Source organism: Halictus rubicundus, unplaced genomic scaffold, assembly GCF_050948215.1.
Source record: "Halictus rubicundus isolate RS-2024b unplaced genomic scaffold, iyHalRubi1_principal scaffold0073, whole genome shotgun sequence".
In the NCBI taxonomy this organism is placed as follows: domain Eukaryota; kingdom Metazoa; phylum Arthropoda; class Insecta; order Hymenoptera; family Halictidae; genus Halictus; species Halictus rubicundus.
The window spans coordinates 285,767-304,387 of NW_027488614.1; the positions used below are offsets into that span (position 1 = coordinate 285,767).

The window sequence follows — 18,621 nt, forward strand, 5'->3', positions numbered from 1 at the left end:
GCCCTATTCTTCACTCTATCCTATCATATCCTCTATCCTATCCTCTTTCCTATCCTATTCTCTATCCTATCCTATCCTCTATCCTATCCTCTATCCTATGCTATCCTCTATCCTATCCTATCATCTATCCTATCCTATCCTCTATCCTATCCTCTTTAATATCGTATCCTCTACCCTATCCTATCCTCTATCCTATCCTATCCTCTATCCTATCCTATCCTCTATCCTCTCCAATCCGCTATCCTATCCTATCCTCTATCCTATCCTATCCTCTATCCTATCCTATCCTCTATGATATCCTATCATCTATCCTATCCTATCTTCTATCCTATCCTCTATAATATCGTATCCTCTACCCTATCCTACCCTCTATTCTATCCTATCCTCTATCCTATCCTATCCTCTAGCCTATCCTATCCTATCCTCTATCCTATCCTATCCTCTATCGTATCCTATCCTCTATCCAATCCTATCCTCTATCCTATCCTATCCTCTATCCTATCCTATCCTCTATCCTATCCTATCCTCTATCCTATCCTATCCTCTATCGTCTCCTATCCTCTATCCTATCGAATCCCCTATCCTTTCCTCTATCCTATCCTATCCTCTATCGTCTCCTATCCTCTATCCTATCGAATCCCCTATCCTTTCCTCTATGCAATCCTATCCTCTATCCTATCCTATCCTGTATAATATCGTATCCTCTATCATATTCTATCCTCTATCCTATCCAATCCCCTATCCTATCCTCTATCCGATCATATCCTCTATCCTATCCTATCCTCTATAATACCGTATCCTCTATCCTATAATATCATCTACCCTATCCTATTCTCTATCCTATTCTATCCTCTATCCTATTCTATAATCTACCCTATCCTCTATGCAATCCTATCCTCTATCCTATCCTATCCTCTACCCTATCCTATTCCCTATCCTATTCTATCCTCTATCCTATCCTATCCTCTATAATATCGTATCCTTTATCCTATAATATCATCTTCCCTATCTTATTCTCTATCCTATCCTATTCTCTATCCTATCCTATCCTCTATCCTATCCTATCCTCTATCCTATCCTATTCTCTATCCTATCCAATCCCCTATCCTATCCTCTAAGCAATCCTATCCTCTATCCTATCCTATCCTCTATCGTCTCCTATCCTCTTTCCTATCCAATCCCCTACCCTATCCTCTATCCTATCCTATCCTCTATAATATCGTATCCTCTAACCTATCCTATCCTCTATAATATCCTATCCTCTATCCTATCCTATCCTCTATCCTGTCCTATCCTCTATCCTATCCTATCCACTACCCTATCCTATCCTCTATCCTATCCTATCCTCTATCCTGTCCTATCCTCTATATTATCCTATCCTCTATCCTATCCTATTCTCTATCCTATCCAATCCCCTATCCTATCTGTTGCAGATCGCAACAACGAAGAACGGCGCGTGCCGAAACGCCCGTACGGCGGCTTAGGCCGCGCGATTTACAACCCGACACCAGACGCAGAAACCCTACGGACTGGTACCGAACTTTATAATTTACAGCTTTTTAGGGCCACCGAGACCCTACAATAAAACAGCCGGACACCACGTGCGACAGGACAGAAACAGCGACGAACGCCACCATAAATTTAGACATCGACAAGACGAGACAAGCTTCCTGACAGCTTCCCCCTCCGATTTCCAAACTTCCCAAGACACACCCACGACCAATTAAAAAACGCAACATTCCACCATCTACAGCGACAACCGACCAATGACGACACAACCGAGGTGACGTTAGACGAAACGTAACGAGACACGAGCAGATCTTTTTAAAAACTCGAACAAAACGCTCTAAGATCACTACCTACAGATCGCCACGTCGAAGTCATTAAATACAATACGTCACGGAATTTCGCAACGCACTTTGTACATATTGATATTAAATAAATTGTGATTAGCGTACATAGTACCTCGTGTATGCCAGTCAATCGAACAAGGTGCTCAGTGACTAATACTCATTGAGAGAAGGCGCAGTCTCCAAATTCCTGCTACCTTCGTATACATAATTTTGGTCCTTCGAGCCGGACACAGTACCGTGGTATCTGTGTCCATCAGTATACGTGCATCGCGAAATTCGGAAGAGCAAGTGCAAGGAGCAGCGGAGTCGGTCGTGCCTTGAGCATCACCTCTGCAGCATCCAGAACAAAGGGTACGGATTCAACGGTGCTGTAGCATCGCCTCCCTATCAACAACACCGGATTCGGTTGTGCAAAGACACAACGTCCGGAACATCATCATCACGGATTCGGCTGTACTGGAGTACAACATCCGCACCGCAGCGAGCAGATTCGGTGACGTCAGGAGCGTCACATCCGCCGACTGCAATCGACCATTTGACATCGAGATCATCGCTGCCGAGGAAGCGCATCGGGATCATCGAGAGTCATCAACCATCGCGACTACCAGTCACGGAAGCAGAACTGCGGAAACATCTATAGGAGGATCTCATCTGGAGCTTGCCGAATCACAGCGTACACAACGGGGAACGACGAGATTCGTAAGTCGCTAGTCGCATATTTCCGTTCCGTTTTATATTTTTCGGTTTCGGCATAATATAACGTAATTAGTCAACATGTCAAACTCTAAGCAAATGAGCGAATCAGAACTAGTTAGGAAACGCGCTTCCCTAAAAGCAAAGGCAACTGCGTTTCGTAAATACTTAGATCAATGTAATAAAGCCGAAGAATCCACGAGCAATGAGCTGCGGACGCGAATCGCGAGAATGCAGGAGGATCTTAAATCATTCGATTTGATTCAAGACGCACTAGAAGTAATAGCGGGGCCGGAAGTATTTGAGACGCGGTTACAAGAACGAACACAGTTCGAAGACGCTTATTTTAAGGCAATTGCGGAAGCACAAACGATAATCGATAACGCGGCGAGAAAGGTTGAGGAAACGTCAGGCAAGGGCCAACCGGTAGCTTCCGTAACTGAGAGTACGGACGAATTACATGTAAAACTGCCTACAATGCACCTGCCTAAGTTTTACGGGTCGTACGAAGCATGGCCAGGTTTTTCAGATACATTCAAATCAGCCGTACACGATAACAAACATTTTCGAGACGCACAGAAATTAATGTACCTACGCTCGTGTCTGACAGGTAAAGCAGCGGAAAAAATAGAATCATTAGAAACCACTGCAGCCAACTATTCGGTCGCGTGGAACATTTTAGAAAAATGTTACGATAATCCCACCGCTATTATAAATAATAGAGTAAAGGCACTGTTTGAATTGCCTCTTGTCACTAGAACGCAACAAAATTCCTTACGAGAGCTGTTAGATACAGCTAACAAACATTACCGCGCGCTAGAGGCCTTAGACAAACCGTTTTTAGAAGCCTTTCCAGTATATGCTATCGTCTCGAAACTAGACGAACAAACTCGCATCAAATGGAAGGAACATACACAGGGGAAAACATTTCCGACCGTGAAAGAATTATTAGAATTTTTGCATGACCGTTGTCAATTGTTAGAAGAGTCGCAACAAGAAATATGTAGAAAATCGTATCAGCCCATACAACGTACATCAGCACCACAGAATCAGTATAATCATTCGAAATCGTCACTCGCATATCCAAGCAGCGTAACATCTCCGTGTATCTGCAATTTATGCAAAGGAGGTCATTATTCGCAATACTGCCCGAAGCTTGTAAACATAAACGTAGAACAACGAATTGAATTGGTACGGAAAGCGGGACTCTGTTATAACTGTCTTCGTTCAAATCACGCGACTAAAAATTGTAAAGCAACCACGTGCAAAAAATGCAAGGGAAAGCACCACACAATTTTACATATAGACAATCAAGAATCGAACCAACCCTCGCTGTCTCCAACTACCACGCTAAGTTCAATGAATTCACCTTCGGAAGTACTATCGTCGACTGCATTGATTCACATTGCAGACGAACACGGCAAGCTTCATACATGTCGCGTCTTGCTAGATTCTGGATCTCAATCGCATTTCCTTACAGACAACTTAGTCGCCAAGCTCGGTCTCCGGCGCGATCCAATAAACATTCCAGTGACCGGCATAAATCAAATCGTTTCGACAATTAAAACGTCTGTTAGCACCACGATACAATCGCGCATGAACATATTCACCGCCAAACTAAATTTCTTGGTAGTTCCCCGGATCAGCGGATCCATCCCGAATCAAGCGATACACGCCGCGGAACTAGCAATACCTGCGAACATACGCTTAGCGGATCCCAACTTCCACAAACCCTCGCGAATTGACGGCTTAATCGGAGCCGAGCTTTTTTACAAACTGCTCGCGATCGGTCAAATCACCCTTAATAATACGTCTGTTATCCTACAAAAAACCAGATTGGGCTGGGTAGTATCGGGCAACTTACCGACAACAAATAAATTAAACTCACGGGTTTGCAATTTAGCGCTAGATTCGCTTCATAACCAAATCGCGAAATTCTGGGAGGTGGAAGACAGTCCTGAACGGTCCCCCCTATCAAAGGAAGAGTCAGAATGCGAAAAACGATACCAAGAAACAAGTACCCGTAATACACAAACAGGTAGATACACCGTGCGGCTTCCGTTCAAAGAGGGTACCACGAGACTCGGCGAGTCGTACAATGTAGCAGTAAAACGGTTCTATAGTTTAGAACGCTCATTTAACCGAAACCCTCAATTAGCATCTCAATATACGGAATTCTTAAGAGAATACGAAAGCTTAGGGCATATGACCGTAACACAGTCTTCCGCGACCGATAGCGGTTACTACCTGCCGCATCACGGGGTAATAAAAGGCAACAGCCTCACCACAAAACTGCGGGTTGTGTTCGATGCGTCATGCAAAACCTCGACAGGTATATCGTTGAACGAGACACTTATGACCGGGCCCACCATCCAAGACGATTTATTTTCTCTATTGATTCGGTTTAGATCACACGTTTATGTACTGACAGCAGATATCGCGAAAATGTACCGACAAATAGAAATTCATCCGGACGATCGCAAATACCAACAAATTCTCTGGCGGGAAACTTCAGATCAACCCATAAAAACATATAAGTTGAATACAGTAACATATGGAACCTCGTGCGCTCCATTCCTAGCCATCCGAACATTACACCAACTAGCAAGGGATGAAGCCGCGAATCACCCAATAGCGTCGGAAATACTTCGTACAGACTTTTATGTTGATGATTTGCTGACGGGCGCGAGAACGTACGAAGACGCGATCAAAATTCGGGAGGAAATCACGACGCTCTGTCAAAAGGGAGGATTTCAACTCCGACAATGGGCATCCAACGTCCCCGAACTAATTGACGGCCAACAAGATAAATGTGAGGAGGCTCACCTTAACTTAGACCTAGACGAAACAGTAAACGCTCTAGGTATACAGTGGAACGCACGGGAGGATTCGATAAGCTACGCGAACAGAGAATTCACATTTACAAAACGCATAACAAAACGAACTATATTATCACAGGTAGTACAGTTATTCGATCCTCTAGGACTGCTAGCACCGATCATAATTCGAGCAAAAATACTTATGCAAGAGCTATGGGCAAACAAATTAGAGTGGGATGAATCAGTACCGATAGAACTCCATACAAAGTGGATTAACTATTGTCAAGACTTAACATACGTAAAAAGGATAAACATAGCACGTAAAGTAGTAATTAACAACTACACGTCGCTACAACTCCACGGATTCTGTGATGCTAGTGAACGAGCGTACGGAGCATGCATTTATATAAGAGCGCGGAACTGTCGGGATATACAAACGCAATTGCTATGTGCCAAATCGCGGGTAGCACCGCTGAAAACATTGACGTTACCGCGACTAGAGTTATGTGCTGCACATCTGATGACTAAGTTATTTAATAATGTATTAAACAGTTTACGTCATTTACAATTTAACGAAATCAAATTTTGGACAGATTCAACAATAGTACTAAATTGGATAAATTCATCCCCACATGCTCTAAAAACCTTTGTCTCTCATCGCGTAGCGGAAATTCAATCTATCACGAGTAAATACGAGTGGCGACATGTACCTTCAGGCGACAACCCAGCGGACAAAGTATCGCGAGGTTTAACAACTGCAGAATATATAGGAGACAGATTATGGCAATTTGGGCCCACGTGGCTGTCGTCTGAAGAAAGTCAGTGGCCAACTACTAAATTAACTGCAACGGAAATACCGGAAATGCGCCCCCTGAAAGCGTTCGTTACTCAACAAACAGAGTGCGAAACATTACAGCGATTCTCATCATTTTTGAAACTACAACGTGTCGTAGCATATTGCCTTCGGTTTCGCACTAACAGCTCGCGCAAGGAACGCGTTACAATTGGACTCACAACAGACGAGATAAACAAGGCCGTTTTGCGAATAATAAAGCTCACACAGCAGGAAGGGTTTGGCAAGGAAATTCATAGCATCACCAAACAGAACGATAGCAGTAGCGCATTATCCCCATTAAATCCATTTATAGACAAGGACGGATTATTGAGAGTAGGCGGTCGATTAGCACACTCGAAGCTAACATATTCAGAAAAACATCCATTGTTACTACCAAAGGGCCATCACGTCACAAACTTGATTATAAGGCATCATCATCTGCAAAACTTTCACAGCGGAATCCAAGCGACTCTTCATTCCATTCGACAAAGGTACTGGATTCCGAGCGGCAGAAATTCGGTAAAACACATTATTCACGCTTGCGTTACCTGTCGGCGCGCTAAACCCACGACAATAGATTACCTAATGGGAGATCTACCAAAAGACAGAGTCAATTGTACACGACCGTTTTGCATTCAGGCGTTGATTTTTGTGGCCCAATATTCATAAAAGAAAAAATTAAACGAAATCGCGGGAAGGTAAAGGTGTACCTGGCCATCTTCGTGTGTTTTGCGACAAAGGCGGTACATATAGAAATCGTAAGCGATCTGACAACGGAAGCCTTTCTCGCGGCGCTACGTCGATTCTTTGCGCGCAGAGGGAAAAGCGCTCATATCTATTCGGACAACGCGACAAATTTTGTGGGCGCTAGACGAGAATTGCAAGAATTGTACGCATTTGTAAGATCTCAATCGATAAACAATAGTATCGCAAACACGTTAGCCAACGAAAGCATACAGTGGCACGTCATTCCACCACGTTCGCCGCATTTTGGGGGACTTTGGGAGGCGGCCGTAAAGTCACTCAAATTTCACATGACGCGAATAATAGGCGAAACCCTACTATCATATGAGGCGTTATTAACATATGTTAACCAGATTGAGGCTATTTTGAACTCCCGACCACTGACACCTCTATCCTCCGATCCAAACGATCTTTCCGTTCTAACACCTGCACATTTCTTGATAGGCGACACACTAATTACTGTACCCGATCATAACTGGTCAGAGATCCCTACTGGTCGATTGTCATCGTGGCAACACGTTCAGAAAATGCGACAACATTTTTGGCGACGATGGAGTAAGGAGTATCTACACGAACTCACCACACGCAAAAAATGGCACACTCGTAAACCAGAGCAAATAGAAATAGGCAGCATCGTTACTGTACGTGACGACAATTTACCAGCGATGCGGTGGACTCTCGCTAGAGTAACACAACTTCATCCGGGAGAAGACGATATTGTCAGAGTCGTCACTATACGAACCGCGAGCGGCGAATATAAAAGATCAATTAAATGTCTAGCACCATTACCGATATAGTATTTAAGTTTATTTCATACTCTATATTATACATATTCATAAGGCGCTATATATGTATATATTAGTGTAAAAACCTCGTAACGTATAACACATGTAAATAGGATAATGTAGATTAAGCATCGACGTACATAGTTCACATCGCGTACACATTGTATTCATAGACAGGGACTCCAGTTGAACATAATCGTTCAAGGGGGGCGGCATGTTGCAGATCGCAACAACGAAGAACGGCGCGTGCCGAAACGCCCGTACGGCGGCTTAGGCCGCGCGATTTACAACCCGACACCAGACGCAGAAACCCTACGGACTGGTACCGAACTTTATAATTTACAGCTTTTTAGGGCCACCGAGACCCTACAATAAAACAGCCGGACACCACGTGCGACAGGACAGAAACAGCGACGAACGCCACCATAAATTTAGACATCGACAAGACGAGACAAGCTTCCTGACAGCTTCCCCCTCCGATTTCCAAACTTCCCAAGACACACCCACGACCAATTAAAAAACGCAACATTCCACCATCTACAGCGACAACCGACCAATGACGACACAACCGAGGTGACGTTAGACGAAACGTAACGAGACACGAGCAGATCTTTTTAAAAACTCGAACAAAACGCTCTAAGATCACTACCTACAGATCGCCACGTCGAAGTCATTAAATACAATACGTCACGGAATTTCGCAACGCACTTTGTACATATTGATATTAAATAAATTGTGATTAGCGTACATAGTACCTCGTGTATGCCAGTCAATCGAACAAGGTGCTCAGTGACTAATACTCATTGAGAGAAGGCGCAGTCTCCAAATTCCTGCTACCTTCGTATACACTATCCTCTATGCAATCCTATCCTCTATCCTATCCTATCCTCTATAATATCGTATCCTCTGTCCTATCCTATCCTCTATCCTATCCTATCCTCTATCCTATCCTATCCTCTATCCTATCCTATCCTCTATCCTATCCTATCCTCTAGCCTATCCTATCCTATCCTCTATCCTATCCTATCCTCTATCCTATCCTATCCTCTATCCTATCCTATCCTCTATCCTATCCTATCCTCTATCCTATCCTATCCTCTATCCTATCCTATCCTCTATCCTATCCTATCCTCTATCCTATCCTATCCTCTATCCTATCCTATCCTCTATCGTATCCTATCCTCTATCCTATCCTATCCTCTATCCTATCCTATCCTCTATCCTATCCTATCCTCTATCCTATCCTATCCTCTATCCTATCCTATCCTCTATCCTATCCTATCCTCTATCCTATCCTATCCTCTATCCTATCCTATCCTCTATCGTCTCCTATCCTCTATCCTATCGAATCCCCTATCCTTTCCTATATGCAATCCTATCCTCTATCCTATCCTATCCTCTATAATATCGTATCCTCTATCATATTCTATCCTCTATCCTATCCTATCCTCTATCCTATCCTCTATCCGATCATATCCTCTATCCTATCCTATCCTCTATAATATCGTATCCTCTATCCTATAATATCATCTACCCTATCCTATTCTCTATCCTATCCTATCCTCTATCCTATCCTATCCTCTATCCTATCCTATCCTCTATCCTATTCTATAATCTATCCTATCCTATCCTCTATCCTATCCTATCCTCTATCCTATCCTATCCTCTATCCTATCCTATTCTCTATCCTATCCTCTATCCTATCCTATCCTCTATCCTATCCTATCCCCTACCCTATCCAATCCCCTATCCTATCCTCTAACCTATCCTATCCTCTATCCTATCCTATCCTCTACCCTATTCTATTCCCTATCCTATTCTATCCTCTATCCTATCCAATCCCCTATCCTATCCTCTATGCAATCCTATCCTCTATCCTATCCTATCCTCTATAATATCGTATCCTCTGTCCTATCCTATCCTCTATCCTATCCTATCCCCAACCTATCCAATCCTCTATCCTATCCAATCCCCTATCCTATCGTCTATCCGATCATATCCTCTATCCTATCCTATCCTCTATAATATCGTATCCTCTATCCTATAATATCATCTACCCTATCCTATTCTCTATCCTATCCTATCCTCTATCCTATCCTATCCTATCCTCTATCCTATCCTATCCTCTATCCTATCCTATCCTCTATCCTATCCTATCCTCTATCCTATCCTATCCTCTATTCTATCCTATCCTCTATCCTATCCTATCCTCTATCCTATCCTATCCTCTATCCTATCCTATCCTCTATCCTATCCTATCCTCTATCCTATCCTATCCTCTATCGTCTCCTATCCTCTATCCTATCGAATCCCCTATCCTTTCCTCTATGCAATCCTATCCTCTATCCTATCCTATCCTCTATAATATCGTATCCTCTATCATATTCTATCCTCTATCCTATCCAATCCCCCATCCTATCCTCTATCCGATCATATCCTCTATCCTATCCTATCCTCTATAATATCGTATCCTCTATCCTATAATATCATTTACCCTAACCTATTCTCTATCCTATCCTATCCTCTATCCTATCCTATTCTCTATCCTATCCTATCCTCTATCCTATTCTATAATCTATCCTATCCTCTATGCAATCCTATCCTCTATCCTATCCTATCCCCTACCCTATCCAATCCCCTATCCTATCCTCTATCCTATCCTCTATCCTATCCTATCCTCTATCCCATCCTGTCCTCTAACCTATCCTATAATCTATCCTATCCTATCCTCTATCCTATCCTATCCTCTATCCTATCCTATCCTCTATCCTATCCTATCCTCTATCCTATCCTATCCTCTATCCTATCCTATCCTCTATCCTATCCTATCCTCTATCCTATCCTATCCTCTATCCTATCCTATCCTCTATCGTCTCCTATCCTCTATCCTATCGAATCCCCTATCCTTTCCTATATGCAATCCTATCCTCTATCCTATCCTATCCTCTATAATATCGTATCCTCTATCATATTCTATCCTCTATCCTATCCTATCCTCTATCCTATCCTCTATCCGATCATATCCTCTATCCTATCCTATCCTCTATAATATCGTATCCTCTATCCTATAATATCATCTACCCTATCCTATTCTCTATCCTATCCTATCCTCTATCCTATCCTATCCTCTATCCTATCCTATCCTCTATCCTATTCTATAATCTATCCTATCCTATCCTCTATCCTATCCTATCCTCTATCCTATCCTATCCTCTATCCTATCCTATTCTCTATCCTATCCTCTATCCTATCCTATCCTCTATCCTATCCTATCCCCTACCCTATCCAATCCCCTATCCTATCCTCTAACCTATCCTATCCTCTATCCTATCCTATCCTCTACCCTATTCTATTCCCTATCCTATTCTATCCTCTATCCTATCCAATCCCCTATCCTATCCTCTATGCAATCCTATCCTCTATCCTATCCTATCCTCTATAATATCGTATCCTCTGTCCTATCCTATCCTCTATCCTATCCTATCCCCAACCTATCCAATCCTCTATCCTATCCAATCCCCTATCCTATCGTCTATCCGATCATATCCTCTATCCTATCCTATCCTCTATAATATCGTATCCTCTATCCTATAATATCATCTACCCTATCCTATTCTCTATCCTATCCTATCCTCTATCCTATCCTATCCTATCCTCTATCCTATCCTATCCTCTATCCTATCCTATCCTCTATCCTATCCTATCCTCTATCCTATCCTATCCTCTATTCTATCCTATCCTCTATCCTATCCTATCCTCTATCCTATCCTATCCTCTATCCTATCCTATCCTCTATCCTATCCTATCCTCTATCCTATCCTATCCTCTATCGTCTCCTATCCTCTATCCTATCGAATCCCCTATCCTTTCCTCTATGCAATCCTATCCTCTATCCTATCCTATCCTCTATAATATCGTATCCTCTATCATATTCTATCCTCTATCCTATCCAATCCCCCATCCTATCCTCTATCCGATCATATCCTCTATCCTATCCTATCCTCTATAATATCGTATCCTCTATCCTATAATATCATTTACCCTAACCTATTCTCTATCCTATCCTATCCTCTATCCTATCCTATTCTCTATCCTATCCTATCCTCTATCCTATTCTATAATCTATCCTATCCTCTATGCAATCCTATCCTCTATCCTATCCTATCCCCTACCCTATCCAATCCCCTATCCTATCCTCTATCCTATCCTCTATCCTATCCTATCCTCTATCCCATCCTGTCCTCTAACCTATCCTATAATCTATCCTATCCTATCCTCTATCCTATCCTATCCTCTATCTATTCCTATCCTGTATCCTATTCTGTACTCTATTCTATCCTATCCTCTATCCTATCATATTCTCTATCCTATCCTCTATCCTATCCTCTGTGCGATACTATCCTCTATGCTATCCTATCACCTATAATATCGTATCCTGTGTCCTATTCTATCCTCTATCCTATCCTATCCTCTATCCCATCCTCTATCCTATTCTATCCTCTATTATATCCTATCCTCTATCCTATCCTATCATCTATCCTATCCTATCCTCTATAATATCCTCTATAATATCGTATCCTCTGTCCTATCCTATCCTCTATCCTATCCTCTATAATATCGTATCCTCTACGCTATCCTATCCTATATCCTATAATATCATCTATCCTATGCTATTCTCTATCCTATCCCATCCTCTGCCCTATTCTTCACTCTATCCTATCATATCCTCTATCCTATCCTCTTTCCTATCCTATTCTCTATCCTATCCTATCCTCTATCCTATCCTCTATCCTATGCTATCCTCTATCCTATCCTATCATCTATCCTATCCTATCCTCTATCCTATCCTCTTTAATATCGTATCCTCTACCCTATCCTATCCTCTATCCTATCCTATCCTCTATCCTATCCTATCCTCTATCCTCTCCAATCCGCTATCCTATCCTATCCTCTATCCTATCCTATCCTCTATCCTATCCTATCCTCTATGATATCCTATCATCTATCCTATCCTATCTTCTATCCTATCCTCTATAATATCGTATCCTCTACCCTATCCTACCCTCTATTCTATCCTATCCTCTATCCTATCCTATCCTCTAGCCTATCCTATCCTATCCTCTATCCTATCCTATCCTCTATCGTATCCTATCCTCTATCCAATCCTATCCTCTATCCTATCCTATCCTCTATCCTATCCTATCCTCTATCCTATCCTATCCTCTATCCTATCCTATCCTCTATCGTCTCCTATCCTCTATCCTATCGAATCCCCTATCCTTTCCTCTATCCTATCCTATCCTCTATCGTCTCCTATCCTCTATCCTATCGAATCCCCTATCCTTTCCTCTATGCAATCCTATCCTCTATCCTATCCTATCCTCTATAATACCGTATCCTCTATCCTATAATATCATCTACCCTATCCTATTCTCTATCCTATTCTATCCTCTATCCTATTCTATAATCTACCCTATCCTCTATGCAATCCTATCCTCTATCCTATCCTATCCTCTACCCTATCCTATTCCCTATCCTATTCTATCCTCTATCCTATCCTATCCTCTATAATATCGTATCCTTTATCCTATAATATCATCTTCCCTATCTTATTCTCTATCCTATCCTATCCTCTATCCTATCCTATTCTCTATCCTATCCTATCCTCTATCCTATCCTATCCTCTATCCTATCCTATTCTCTATCCTAACCAATCCCCTATCCTATCCTCTAAGCAATCCTATCCTCTATCCTATCCTATCCTCTATCGTCTCCTATCCTCTTTCCTATCCAATCCCCTACCCTATCCTCTATCCTATCCTATCCTCTATAATATCGTATCCTCTAACCTATCCTATCCTCTATAATATCCTATCCTCTATCCTATCCTATCCTCTATCCTGTCCTATCCTCTATCCTATCCTATCCACTACCCTATCCTATCCTCTATCCTATCCTATCCTCTATCCTGTCCTATCCTCTATATTATCCTATCCTCTATCCTATCCTATTCTCTATCCTATCCAATCCCCTATCCTATCCTCTATGCAATCCTATCCTCTATCCTATCCTATCCTCTATAATATCGTATCCTCTGTCCTATCCTATCCTCTATCCTATCCTATCCTCTATCCTCTCCAATCCTCTATCCTATCCTATCCTCTATCCTATCCTATCCTCTATCCTATCCTATCCTCTATCCTATCCTATCCTCTATCCTATCCTACCCTCTATCCTATCCTATCCTCTATCCTATCCTATCCTCTATCCTATCCTATCCTCTATCCTATCCTATCCTCTATCCTATCCTATCCTCTATCGTCTCCTATCCTCTATCCTATCGAATCCCCTATCCTTTCCTATATGCAATCCTATCCTCTATCCTATCCTATCCTCTATAATATCGTATCCTCTATCATATTCTATCCTCTATCCTATCCTATCCTCTATCCTATCCTCTATCCGATCATATCCTCTATCCTATCCAATCCCCTATCCTATCCTCTATGCAATCCTATCCTCTATCCTATCCTATCCCCTATAATATCGTATCCTCTGTCCTATCCTATCCTCTATCCGATCCTATCCCCAACCTATCCAATCCTCTATCCTATCCAATCCCCTATCCTATCGTCTATCCGATCATATCCTCTATCCTATCCTATCCTCTATAATATCGTATCCTCTATCCTATAATATCATCTACCCTATTCTATTCTCTATCCTATCCTATCCTCTATCCTATCCTATCCTCTATCCTATCCTATCCTCTATCCTATCCTATCCTCTATCCTATCCTATCCTCTATCCTATCCTATCCTCTATCCTATCCTATCCTCTATCCTATCCTATTCTCTATCCTATCCTCTATCCTATCCTATCCTCTATCCTATCCTATCCCCTACCCTATCCAATCCCCTATCCTATCCTCTAACCTATCCTGTCCTCCATCCTATCCTATCCTCTAGCCTATCCTATCCTATCCTCTATCCTATCCTATCCTCTATCCTATCCTATCCTCTATCCTATCCTATCCTCTATCGTCTCCTATCCTCTATCCTATCGAATCCCCTATCCTTTCCTCTATGCAATCCTATCCTCTATCCTATCCTATCCTGTATAATATCGTATCCTCTATCATATTCTATCCTCTATCCTATCCAATCCCCTATCCTATCCTCTATCCGATCATATCCTCTATCCTATCCTATCCTCTATAATACCGTATCCTCTATCCTATAATATCATCTACCCTATCCTATTCTTTATCCTATTCTATCCTCTATCCTATTCTATAATCTACCCTATCCTCTATGCAATCCTATCCTCTATCCTATCCTATCCTCTACCCTATCCTATTCCCTATCCTATTCTATCCTCTATCCTATCCTATCCTCTATAATATCGTATCCTTTATCCTATAATATCATCTTCCCTATCTTATTCTCTATCCTATCCTATCCTCTATCCTATCCTATTCTCTATCCTATCCTATCCTCTATCCTATCCTATCCTCTATCCTATCCTATTCTCTATCCTATCCAATCCCCTATCCTATCCTCTAAGCAATCCTATCCTCTATCCTATCCTATCCTCTATCGTCTCCTATCCTCTTTCCTATCCAATCCCCTACCCTATCCTCTATCCTATCCTATCCTCTATAATATCGTATCCTCTAACCTATCTTATCCTCTATAATATCCTATCCTCTATCCTATCCTATCCTCTATCCTGTCCTATCCTCTATCCTATCCTATCCACTACCCTATCCTATCCTCTATCCTATCCTATCCTCTATCCTGTCCTATCCTCTATATTATCCTATCCTCTATCCTATCCTATTCTCTATCCTATCCAATCCCCTATCCTATCCTCTATGCAATCCTATCCTCTATCCTATCCTATCCTCTATAATATCGTATCCTCTGTCCTATCCTATCCTCTATCCTATCCTATCCTCTATCCTCTCCAATCCTCTATCCTATCCTATCCTCTATCCTATCCTATCCTCTATCCTATCCTATCCTCTATCCTATCCTATCCTCTATCCTATCCTATCCTCTATCCTATCCTATCCTCTATCCTATCCTATCCTCTATCCTATCCTATCCTCTATCCTATCCTATCCTCTATCCTATCCTATCCTCTATCGTCTCCTATCCTCTATCCTATCGAATCCCCTATCCTTTCCTATATGCAATCCTATCCTCTATCCTATCCTATCCTCTATAATATCGTATCCTCTATCATATTCTATCCTCTATCCTATCCTATCCTCTATCCTATCCTCTATCCGATCATATCCTCTATCCTATCCTATCCTCTATAATATCGTATCCTCTATCCAATAATATCATCTACCCTATCCTATTCTCTATTCTATTCTATCCTCTATCCTATTCTATAATCTACCCTATCCTCTATGCAATCCTATCCTCTATCCTATCCTATCCTCTACCCTATCCTATTCCCTATCCTATTCTATCCTCTATCCTATCCAATCCCCTATCCTATCCTCTATGCAATCCTATCCTCTATCCTATCCTATCCCCTATAATATCGTATCCTCTGTCCTATCCTATCCTCTATCCTATCCTATCCCCAACCTATCCAATCCTCTATCCTATCCAATCCCCTATCCTATCGTCTATCCGATCATATCCTCTATCCTATCCTATCCTCTATAATATCGTATCCTCTATCCTATAATATCATCTACCCTATTCTATTCTCTATCCTATCCTATCCTCTATCCTATCCTATCCTCTATCCTATCCTATCCTCTATCCTATTCTATAATCTATCCTATCCTATCCTCTATCCTATCCTATCCTCTATCCTATCCTATCCTCTATCCTATCCTATTCTCTATCCTATCCTCTATCCTATCCTATCCTCTATCCTATCCTATCCCCTACCCTATCCAATCCCCTATCCTATCCTCTAACCTATCCTGTCCTCCATCCTATCCTATCCTCTAGCCTATCCTATCCTATCCTCTATCCTATCCTATCCTCTATCCTATCCTATCCTCTATCGTCTCCTATCCTCTATCCTATCGAATCCCCTATCCTTTCCTCTATGCAATCCTATCCTCTATCCTATCCTATCCTCTATAATATCGTATCCTCTATCATATTCTATCCTCTATCCTATCAAATCCCCTATCCTATCCTCTATCCGATCATATCCTCTATCCTATCCTATCCTCTATAATATCGTATCCTCTATCCAATAATATCATCTACCCTATCCTATTCTCTATTCTATTCTATCCTCTATCCTATTCTATAATCTACCCTATCCTCTATGCAATCCTATCCTCTATCCTATCCTATCCTCTACCCTATCCTATTCCCTATCCTATTCTATCCTCTATCCTATCCAATCCCCTATCCTATCCTCTATGCAATCCTATCCTCTATCCTATCCTATCCCCTATAATATCGTATCCTCTGTCCTATCCTATCCTCTATCCTATCCTATCCCCAACCTATCCAATCCTCTATCCTATCCAATCCCCTATCCTATCGTCTATCCGATCATATCCTCTATCCTATCCTATCCTCTATAATATCGTATCCTCTATCCTATAATATCATCTACCCTATTCTATTCTCTATCCAATCCTATCCTCTATCCTATCCTATCCTCTATCCTATCCTATCCTCTATCCTATTCTATAATCTATCCTATCCTATCCTCTATCCTATCCTATCCTCTATCCTATCCTATCCTCTATCCTATCCTATTCTCTATCCTATCCTCTATCCTATCCTATCCTCTATCCTATCCTATCCCCTACCCTATCCAATCCCCTATCCTATCCTCTAACCTATCCTATCCTCTATCCTATCCTATCCTCTATCCTATCCTATCCTCTATCCTATCCTATCCTCTATCCTATCCTATCCTCTATCCTATCCTATCCTCTATCCTATCCTATCCTCTATCCTATCCTATCCTCTATCGTCTCCTATCCTCTATCCTATCGAATCCCCTATCCTTTCCTCTATGCAATCCTATCCTCTATCCTATCCTATCCTCTATAATATCGTATCCTCTATCATATTCTATCCTCTATCCTATCCAATCCCCTATCCTATCCTCTATCCGATCATATCCTCTATCCTATCCTATCCTCTATAATATCGTATCCTCTATCCTATAATATCATCTTCCCTATCCTATTCTCTATCCTATCCTATACTCTATCCTATCCTATTCTCTATCCTATCCTATCCTCTTTCCTATTCTATAATCTATCCTATCCTATTCTCTATCCTATCCAATCCCCTATCCTATCCTCTAAGCAATCCTATCCTCTATCCTATCCTATCCTCTATCGTCTCCTATCCTCTTTCCTATCCAATCCCCTACCCTATCCTCTATCCTATCCTATCCTCTATAATATCGTATCCTCTAACCTATCCTATCCTCTATAATATCCTATCCTCTATCCTATCCTATTCTCTATCCTATCCAATCCCCTATCCTATTCTCTATCCTATCCTATCCTCTTTCCTATTCTATAATCTATCCTATCCTATTCTCTATCCTATCCAATCCCCTATCCTCTATCCTATCCTATCCTCTATCCTATCCTATCCTCTATCCTATCCTATCCTCTATCCTATCCTATCCTCTATCCTATCCTATCCTCTATCCTATCCTACCCTCTATCGTCTCCTATCCTCTATCCTATCGAATCCCCTATCCTTTCCTCTATGCAATCCTATCCTCTATCCTATCCTATCCTCTATAATATCGTATCCTCTATCATATTCTATCCTCTATCCTATCCAATCCCCTATCCTATCCTCTATCCGATCATATCCTCTATCCTATCGTATCTTCTATAATATCGTGTCCTCTATCCTATAATATCATCT

General features: G+C 41.7%; 1 protein-coding gene across 1 annotated transcript; it reads left to right on the plus strand.

Annotated features, from left to right (window-relative positions):
• The first annotated feature begins 2,627 nt into the window (after positions 1 to 2,627).
• Positions 2,628 to 8,246, plus strand: LOC143363615 (uncharacterized). Its single transcript, XM_076804179.1, has 5 exons — positions 2,628 to 6,809; positions 6,899 to 7,740; positions 7,807 to 7,818; positions 7,903 to 7,989; positions 8,075 to 8,246. Exons 1-5 carry the CDS (start codon positions 2,628 to 2,630, stop codon positions 8,244 to 8,246), a joined length of 5,295 nt encoding a protein of 1,764 aa, XP_076660294.1.
• The last annotated feature ends 10,375 nt before the right edge of the window (positions 8,247 to 18,621 follow it).